This window comes from Panicum hallii, chromosome 6 (assembly GCF_002211085.1).
Source record: "Panicum hallii strain FIL2 chromosome 6, PHallii_v3.1, whole genome shotgun sequence".
Classification (NCBI taxonomy): Eukaryota; Viridiplantae; Streptophyta; class Magnoliopsida; order Poales; family Poaceae; genus Panicum; species Panicum hallii.
The window spans coordinates 24794121-24804518 of record NC_038047.1 but is presented as its reverse complement, the minus strand read 5'-3'; the positions used below and the strand labels follow the sequence as shown (position 1 = coordinate 24804518).

The window sequence follows — 10398 nt, the reverse complement described above, 5'->3', positions numbered from 1 at the left end:
GCTATTGAGAAAATTCGTGTGAACAAAACGACGGCTATTTGTGTTCATGATGCGATGCGGACACGCATTATGCAGCCCCACACAGAATTTTGTGTGGTGGTACATACACTTGGTGTGATGTAGTCACTGAATTTTGTTGCAGAGACCTCGATCAACTTCCGAGATAGAATCATGATCACTCGCAATGTTTATAGTCAGCAACAGCGCTCGGCACTAGCTGGAGGCTGGACCTAGAGCAGTATTACGTTCATACTTTTCAGTAGAAGTCATTCCTTTCTGGGCCCAAATATGAGCGCGCAATTTCAAAGAAAGGTAAGGTACATCGCCTTTCTGCGGCTCCGTGCCAAGTCTCCGGCACTAGCTGTCTGGACCGAAGACCTCAAGTCTCCGCCAAACGCACCACCGACTGAAATACCCGGCTCATTTTCACACCCACGACCCCCGTCGCTGTACTGCTTGTCTGCTTCTCCGGCGCCGAAACAGGACACATCTCAGGAAATGCTAGGGTCCATGATTTCGGCGTGCGACTGGTGGTTTATTTGAAGAGACTTCTCTACACCACATGTCACGGACGGCCACTAATAAATACACAACTCTGAAGTTGTAGATAAGCTATAGTTTTTCTTCATTGTACTGGCTGCCCATATTCCAGTGTATAGCACGAGTCTGTGCTATTGTGAAATATGTATATTTAGCAACTTAAAAACATGGGTACACAAGACAACGATACAAATTTCATCCCCTACATCCATTGACAATATTTTACTCAAACTAGTAAAATTAAAATAAAAAAATGCTGCTGCATCAATACTTGTGCTTATTTGACGGCATACATATATGAACATCAAACAACTTACTTGAACCCCCTTACGAATTACGGGATTCTTTCATTATGAGAAGTCGGTGTGCTATATCTGTCATAGCTGGCCTTTGATCCACATCAAGGTTGAGACATTCAATTGCCATCCCTGCTAGGTTTTGAAGAAGCTCCAAATCTTCTGCTACTGCAATTTGACTGTCAAACAACTCAGTTGCTCTCTCCCCTCTTCTATGAGCTTCAAGGAAATCATTCACTATGCTATTGTTGTCTGAGTCTATTGCCTTCTTCCTACTAATAAGTTCCAAGAGCACAACACCAAAGCTGTAGACATCACTTTTTTCAGTCAAGAGGCCTGATTGCAGATATACTGGATCCATATAACTCATGTCACCGATTACTTTTGCAGTGTGTTGTCTGTCTCTCGCAATCAACCTCGATATGCCAAAGTCTGAGATCTTGGGGACGAACTTATCATCCAAAAGTATATTTGCTGGTTTAACGTCGCCATGTAGGATTTTAGTGTTCGTTTTTGAATGCATGTAAGCTAGACCATCTGCTGATTGTGCAGCAATACTTAAACGTATATCTAAGTTCAGAGGCTTCTTGCCTTTGCTGTGAAGAATGTCATGGAGGCTACCATTGGAGAGGAACTCATATACTAGCAACGGTGTATCAACTTCCAGGCAACAACCTATGAGCCTAACAATGTTCCGGTGGATGACTTGAGATTGGATGATGACTTCGTTTGCAAATTGTTCATTCTCTAGCAGATTACCATTAATTGTTTTCTTCACTGCAACTACTTCATTACCAAGATTGCCCTTGAAAACTTCACCGAAATTACCTTTTCCGATAAAATTGCTATCTTTCAAAATTGGCATGAGCTCCTCCTTTTTGAAAAGTTTTATAATTTTTGCTTTCTCTAGTGTTGGCCCACCATTTTTTTCATAGAACTCCCTCGTCTTCTTTTTCTCTTTGCGTAGAAGAAATATAAATGACATTACTACAATGACAAAAATACAGCCGGTTGTACCTACATGGACAAGAAATAAACTTACTCAAAAGTTTTCAATAAATGGTTTATTGCAAGGTGGATCAACAAATAGAGAAAAAAACACGAACATATGGGCTGAATTTGAGAAAAATGCACAAAAAGGGAGAAAATAATGTCGGATGGAAAATGAACGTTCTGCAATCCCGAGCATTTAAACCAGTTTTTTGCAGCCATATTGCGTACGTCCAGGCCTAAACTATTGTATTATATTTGCCAGCATGGAGAGTACAATAGGTTTGTAAGCATGCGAGTAAAGTCCTTTGGATTGACACTGAAATGGGATGCACAGATAACTAGGCAGCCCCGGGTCAAGGATGACGGCAAGTTGACTTTTCACTTGTACTATTTGAATATATTTAGTTTTTCATTCTAGATATTAACATGCTACTGCCCAATAAGTTTTTATTAAAACATTGTATCCAAAGTTTAGACATTCAGCATTAGGTTCGCATGTCTACATGTTAGTATAAATAGCTTGGTAATGCAACCCATACTTGAATGAAAAGCTTAAAAATTGCAACATAATAACGACAATTACTTACCCACAATCACCTTGGCTACAAGGGGGAATTTTTCTGCGCAGTGTCCTAATTTGCCATCGCCTTTCATTCCAGGCTTGCATGGGCAATCATATCCTCCCTGCCTGTTCTTACATATGCCATTGCTCGAGCAATAATATAAATCAGGAAACTTGCACTCGTCGATGTCTTCAAAAGTTAAAATTTAGGATCAAGAAGATACGAAACCGGAGTTAGTTTGTTCAGATCATCTAATAACTTTTTTATAAGGATGGGAGTATAGTAGGTCAGCAAATTGTTGTTTGAGGAAATCAAAACATTTCGACACACCTTGGCATCCATTGGCGATGTAAGGGTTGCCCTCGTAGTGCTCCGAGCATTTGCACACGTAGCTGAGAGCATAGCCCGACTGGCCGACGGTCGCGTTGACGCAGTAGCTGTTGTTGCTGACGCACGCATAGTTCGGCGGTGGCCGCTTGCCTTTCTGCGGGCACGCGGCGTCCCCGACGATGGCGAAGTCGAGCACGACGGGGACGCCCCTGGGGAACCTCCCCGGCAGCGCCTTGTCGCCGTACAAGTCCGGCGTGGAGAAGTTGTAGCCGGACTTCTCGACCACCATGGCGTAGGAGCACGGGCTGGTCTCCCACAGGGAGTTGTTGCTCTCGAGGCTAAGCTCCGGCGCGACCTCGGTGACAGGGCCGTAGCTGGTGGAGGACTCCTGGCGCAGGGCGGCCTCGCAGCAGCCGTGCCCCGCGCACGAGCCGTTCCTCGCGCTCTCGAGGTGGCCGCCGGGGAGCTCCGAGCGGCAGGCGAGCGACGACGACGTGTAGCTCGAGCCGTCCGTGACGCCGACCTTCCAGCCGACGCCGACGACGACGTTGAGCGCCTCCGACACGGCGAGCGGCCCCCCCGTGAGGCTTCCGAGCGTCATGGCCTGAGCTTCCAGCTTGTAGTTGGTGCTGTTCGTGCTGCAGGCGGATGTGATCGGGCCGTACACCCGTGCCACGCTTCGGTCGACCGACACGTCCATGAGCTCGACCGGCCAGTAGGAAATGTTGGACTCGGAGTTAGACAGATAGGAGCCGTCGGAAATCGGCGACTCGTCGCGCTCGGTGACCGTGATACGGTTCCGGTCGCCGTCGGCGAGGAAGGCGCGAGGGGGGTCGAATGAGTGGTCGCAGGTGACCTCGAAGCCCTCGCGGAAGCAGCCGGGCATCAAGCCGAAGGGGAATGGGATGCTGATGTCGCCGCACTTGTCAGGGCAGCCCGGATATGTGATCGGCTGCTGCTCATCTTTTCCATCAATGGCAGCTGCACCTGCAAGAATGAGGAGGATTTGCAGCAGCTGGGATCGCGAGGGCGTGGGCATGGCGCAGACGCGCAGTGGTGGGTTATGTTTTGCCCTCTGGATAGCTCTTGCATAGGTGGGTGCCAGAGCTAGCTATTATTTGTTCGTTGATGAGTTGCTTTTTCTCCTGTCGGAGCTTTCATTGCTTGTTTCTGGAGGAGGTTTGGGTGGACTTCGTGGAACCAGCATTATAGCTCCGTACATTATATTGTTTCATCGCGTCTTGCTCAGGCCTGTAAAACAGTATAGAGATACGTTGATCGAAGGGCGAAAAGAGGGATCTTTAGCACACTAATTTATCTAACCACCTATTGTTTGAAGGAAAGACAAACAATCCCGGTCAGCGTGTAGAACCCCCAAAAGAATTAAGTCCTGCATCAATCTCTAAACCAGAACACATGGGCCATAGGTGCAAAAGTCAAATCTGGAAATTTCGTAAAGTTAAGGCACGAATATAGATGGCGAAGCGCAGAAGCATCTGTAAACAAGTCAAACCATGTACTGGTGTACCTGTACGGCTGTACATTAACAAAAAAGAATCACACCAAGATGTTTATAGAGTTCTAGATGCATGTTCCCATGTTAAAGGCCTAACCAATTTCTTAGGGTGTACAAGGCATGCTTGCGGTTACTACTGCACATCCGGGTTCCAGTCACTACCGGATTCAGGACCTTTGCCGAGTGTCTGGGACACTCGGCAAAGCCAAGAAAACACTCGGCAAAAGCTTTGCCGAGCGTAACACTGGTCAAAGCGCACTCGGTAGCGAATATTCCGGCAAAGACGTCTTTGCCGAGTGTCTTTTGTCGGGCACTCGGCAAAGGCTTTGCCGAGTATCATGGAAGGCACTCGGCAAAGAAAAGTAGCCGTGACGGCGTTTGGGGCCGTGACGGCTCTTTGCCGAGCGCCCTCCATTTGGCGCTCGGCAAAGACTGGGCCTTTGCCGAGTGCCACGACACAGGCACTCGGCAAAGGGCCTAGCCTTTGCCGAGCGCCCTCAGTTTGGCGCTTTGCCGAGTGCCTGTGACGTGGCACTCGGCAAAGGCCCAGTCTTTGCCGAGCGCCAAATGGAGGGCGCTCGGCAAAGTTTAGGTCACTTTGCCGAGTGCCTGCCACGTGGCACTCGGCAAAGTTCAGGTCACTTTACCGAGTGCTTCGTTTATACACTCGGCAAAGAGTTTTTTTAAGATTTTAATTTGTTTTTTCCCCACCATTTTTCACAGGCATATTATATATTCACACAGGCATATTATTTGAAATTTCATATACACAACCAAATTCACGCAAGTCTTATCATCACAACCAAATTTAACAAAGTCTCTTCATCACACAAGTAATATCACATACACAAATTCACCACATAAGTGTTAAGAACGATAAAGGTTCATTTGAAGTTCATCACACATGGTCACCACACAAGCTCCAATGTCACATATGAACATTTTGAGATGGCTGATTTGGAGTTGCCCGATTTGGAGATGGCGTAGCATGCGGATCATTTGACGCCACCGATTGTCTCTACACAGAGAAGAAGAGATTGCATGTGAGACAAGATAAATGACGATCATACATAAATATAGCCAGACTATTAGAAACCTAACCAATAAAGCTGACAAAGAAGATGGATTACTTTTAACCAATAAAACTGAAATGCAAATGACAGCAAATATCAATATAGTATACTGTTATATAGCTTATAATCTGATCAGATTTTAGTTCAAATGAGACCTTGCAAAGCAATGCCTGATAACTGTATCAATATACTATACTGTTATATAGCTCAAAATCTGATCTTGCAGAGACATAAAATGTTCATCAAATATCAACCCATAGTAGCAGATGTCATTGACATGTGAATGGTTTCTGTTTTTCAAAGGCCAAAATTGTTACTACTTATTACGCCTATATATGATCATCTTACTACCTGCCTCATGAATGTAGCACATATTGTAGTATTTAGAAAGTCACCATTTAGCTAGATGACTCTGCAATTATTTTGTTGCCTACTAGAAATGATAATGTTATATAATGTGTATCTAATTCTTATCCATAGAAGAGAAAACAAAACAATCATAAACATCAGCACCTAACTAAATGCCCATCTCAGTATGGTCTCCAAAGTAGAAAATGTACATGCAGGTAGGTACAGAGGTCTGGATATTAGAAGTAAGGCATGCCTATATAGAAGTAGTGGGTCCAGCACTCCTCGAAGGGAAGGGAGAACCTCCATGGAAGCTAATCAATTTGTTTCACAAGGCCTCTAATAAGCAACAGCTAACATTAACACAAACCCACGAACAATTGAAAACCAAGAAGAAGCTGCGCAAATTGCCCAAAACAAAGGTCTCTAGTTGCAGGTTCCAACAATACTAGGAGAGCTAAGAGGTCTGCCACTGCCAATACAGGTGGTCATAAATCCAAGGAAAACTCTACTACGTACAATTTAGCAGAATATATGTGTGGGGGTCTACTACGTTCTGAATGAAGCGGGAAAGATGCTACACTTATAGGAGTAGAGTACGGATCAGGTGGTGGAGGTTGCGCGAACAGAGAAGCTGGCGGAGGTACACCCGTTGCAGCGCTAAGACTCTGCATGTAAGTAAGTACATCACTCATCCTTTGCTCCAACTCCTGTCATTTCCTCGTCTCTTCTTCCAGCCGGCCCTGCACAGTTTTCACCCCAATGTTACAATAATGCAAACAAAACGTATGTAATAATCAACGAACGACGGACAAAGAAGGAATAACCTGGAGTGCCTGTATCTGATGGCGTGAAGTGTCCTGCCGAGGTCGTATGGCTGGGCTCGCACTCGTGCTCCTTGCTCGGATCTGAGAAAGTGTAGGAGTAGAGGACTAGTCGATTGCGCCATCGGCAATCCAGTACCGTCCTTTCTTCTTACCTCCTCCGACCCTCATGACGATCTCTATGTCAAGATCCTCTGTGGTGGGATCATATTCTGGGCCATGGACCTCTCTTGCCATTGATGTGTAGTCACTGAGGCGGCTGTGGATGCTCGCATTGTTGTATGCCTCGGGCCCATCCTCCGGGTTGTAGCTAACGTCGGAGGTCGCCTTTCCCTTGTGGGATAGAGCAAATGCCGTGAAGAGATTGCAAGGCTGGCCAGCATGTGACGATGACTGCGAGAAAAGCAACAAGATGATTAGAAAGCATGCATAATTGAGTGTTAGATGAAATAAATGTATTCGTGTACCCATGCTTCAGCGTATCCGCTGAGGTTGCGGCTGCCTTGATGGTGTGCTACACCTGGCATCAACAAACGTCGCTCCCGGCAAGCAACGTGATTCTGCTCCCACTCCTCGAAGCACCACTTCTGCACTATGTGTCGCCAGCAATCGGGAAACGAGATGCACCAATTAGGAGTCACCTACAAGACACCAAGTACATGCATGACATATTAGAAGATGAAATTAAGCCATCCTAATGTAGAAAAAGAATCAAGCCACAGTCGTTTTGTTCTTTACCTGCATGTACTGCTCTGGAGTCAAATAAATTGTTCTTGCTTCTTCTTTGGTGACCCTCTGTCCAAGGACGGTGGCGTGGTAATTTCTAACGGCTTGGATATGCGCCTCATAGTGCATCTCCCAGACCAGTTTCTTGCAGCAGTTGGTGATCACCACATCTGCCTCGCCCTCTTTAGCAGCCTCGCATCTGAAGAAATCCTACATATACAAACACAATGGATCTCATTCATTTATGGTATAAAATTGTGCAATTAATATGCGATTTATCGAGCACTTACCCATAGCTCCCCCTTCACCCGCTCCGCCTTGTTGCTGAATACCCTGCCCTCCCGATCTTCAGCATCGGGGGCCGCGGCGTAGTGCTCAAACGTATAGGCGGGCTCCCACACTCCGCCGTACTCAACCATGCCAGGAAAGTGTTGTCTGCATAGAATACTGATGATGCCATTGACAGTGCGCTTGTGAGAAGCTCCAGGCTGCACAATCTTCCAACCCCTGCACAAGTGATTAAGAAAAATCATTACTTTCTATTCCAGATTTGAACATATAACATGTAGAAGCGGTGAAAACATTTAAAGTTACCTGTTCTTATCGGGAGTAATCAGCGGGCGCCTGTCACGAGGTATCGGTCGGTGAGGGAGACTCGAGGGACCTCGCAAGTAGACTCTCGACACACCAGAGACTGCGGAACCAGAGCCCGTGGAACCAGAGGCGGTGTGCTGCAAATCCTTGTCCTCCTCCTGCGACTCCTCGTCCCTCTCCTGCACCTCCTCGTCCCTCTCCTGCACCTCATCCTGCGTAGGCAACTGTGCCTCCTCCTCCGTGTCGTCCTGCGAGGGCCCCTGTGAGCTCCCCCTCCCCCTCCCCCTCCTCCCCCTCCCCCTCCATGACGACCCCTCTGCTACATCGGACGGTGCAGGGGCACTCCTCGCCCTGGAGTAAAGGACCGTACGTTCCTCAAGTAACCACCGCCCACCATCTTTGTTCAATCACCTAAAATTAAGAAGAGTAAATCAATAAGTACAGATAAACATGCCATACTTAGAAATAGATGCAAAATAAATAAAATATAATTACATAATAATATAGTATTACATTGATTAAAAGTAATCTTCATCATCAGGATTAGCTGGATCATAAGTCTCATCATCACTATCAACCATGTCATAGTCCGCATTATCCGAAGCATAACTATCGTCATTGACATTGCCTAAATGTAATGCTTCTAGCATTTGTAAGTCTTTTGCATTTTGCACCTCATCCTCCTCCTCCTCATCAATAACCATTTCAACTTCCGTTCTGATCGCTTCGGTTAAGTCTATCTCAAATCGCCCTTCTAGCCCCTCTTCTTGAAAGAACTCTCCGTCATATGTGTTTGGATCTAAGTTGTAATCCTCATCGATTGGGACAGGTACTTTGCCATGCGCTGATACCTTGTGCACAACATACCAACCCTTAAGATGCTCCTTGGTTTGGCACGCATATGGGAGATAATAAACTTGTATGGCTTGTTGGGCCACAATATAGACATCGTCTCCTGCTAAGACGGAATCCTGTCGGACCTCCAGTAGCCCAAGATTAGATTATGTCCGTCTCGTTACCTCTGGATCAAACCAATGGCATTTGAATATGACGGGATTGAGAGGTTTGGAACCATGAAAACTGAGCTCGTATATTTCTTCAATTCTTCCATAATACTCCACATTATCAAGGCCAAGAGTAAAAACTCCAGAATTTGTGGTCTTTCGATTGGGTCGACTTGCCTCGTGGCTTCTCGTCCAAAAACGATATCCATTAACGTCATAACCAGAATATGACCTGACCCTATAGTCAAAGCCATCTGCAACCTGTCTCAACTCGGCACTCATCCTATGACCCTGCAAGTTCAAGCACGATAGATCGTTATATTATTTGCACGTAACAACAACTACGATTGACAATCTAAGTACGAGCTAGATTGGACGGTACCTGCTGTTTGAACCAAGCAATGAAAGTGGGCGATCCATTCCCCGCGCCCTGTCTAAGAAGGGTATCACATTCCTGCTCGGTAGGATCCCTTGATTGACGCCAGAACTCACGAAGAAATCGCTTCATGTACGGCACCACCTCTTCAAGGTTGGTCAACACATATAGCATGATCTGACGCCATTCTTGAGGGCTCAATGTCTTATTGCTCGAACCACTTGCACTTTCGAGTTGCCCTTGCAACAGGCTGAGGTTCAATTCATTTTCGCTAGCATTGTAACGAGGGGGAGGATTATGCACGCTAGGGAGGTTGTCACCTACAGGACAGCAAGTACATGCATGACATATTAGAAGATGTAATTAAGCCATCCTAATGTACAAAACGACTAAAGCCACGATGTTCTGTTCTTACCATAGTATGTTGTTGTGAAGTTGGACACCTCTTCATGAATGTATGCCTCTGCAATGGAAGCCTCAATTTTGCTTTTATTTCCACATTTCTTTCGAAGCACCTTTAGACATCTCTTGATTGGATAGCACCAACGACCCTGCACGGGCCCCCCCATACGTGCCTCATACGGGAGGTGCAAAATCATATGCTCCATCGGATTGAAAAAGCCGGGTGGAAGGATCTTCTCCAACTTACAAAGCAGCACCGGTGCCATTCTTTCTAAGTCTGCAACCACGGTCCGAGATAACTCCTTGGCACAAAGCTGGCGGAAGAAATAGCTCAACTCTACAAATACTAGCCAGACATGCTCAGGGAAATAGCCTCGAACCATCGCCGGAAGAAGCCGCTCAATCCATATGTGGTAGTAATGACTCTTCATCCCTAAGACTCGCATAGATGAAAAGTTGACCCCCCTACTCAGATTAGCTGCATACCCATCAGGGAACATCAACTTCTTAAGCCACTCTATTACTTCCCTCCTTTGGGGCTTGGTCAAGATGAAATCGGCCTTAGGCCTTCTCCATGTCTTTCCGCGACCAAGAGGCTTCATCTCTAGGTTCGGTCTATCACATAATATTGCCAGATCAACTCTAGCCTTAACATTATCCTTTGTCTTGCCGGGAATATCCATGATTGTTGACCAAAGTGCCTCAGCGATATTCTTTTCGGTGTGCATGACGTCAATGTTGTGTGGAAGGATCAGGTCATCATAATAGGGGAGCCGAGACAAGCCTGACTTATGAGTCCACATATGTTGTTCG

At 46.2% G+C, this 10398-nt stretch overlaps 1 protein-coding gene across 1 annotated transcript; it reads right to left on the bottom strand.

Annotated features, from left to right (window-relative positions):
- Positions 1-672: 672 nt before the first annotated feature.
- LOC112897773 (wall-associated receptor kinase 4-like) lies at positions 673-3900 on the bottom strand. Its single transcript, XM_025966170.1, has 3 exons — positions 2723-3900; positions 2417-2581; positions 673-1853 (listed from the first exon to the last, which is right to left on the bottom strand). Exons 1-3 carry the CDS (start codon positions 3759-3761, stop codon positions 868-870), a joined length of 2190 nt encoding a protein of 729 aa, XP_025821955.1. The 5' UTR covers positions 3762-3900; the 3' UTR covers positions 673-867.
- Between the last annotated feature and the right edge of the window lie 6498 nt (positions 3901-10398).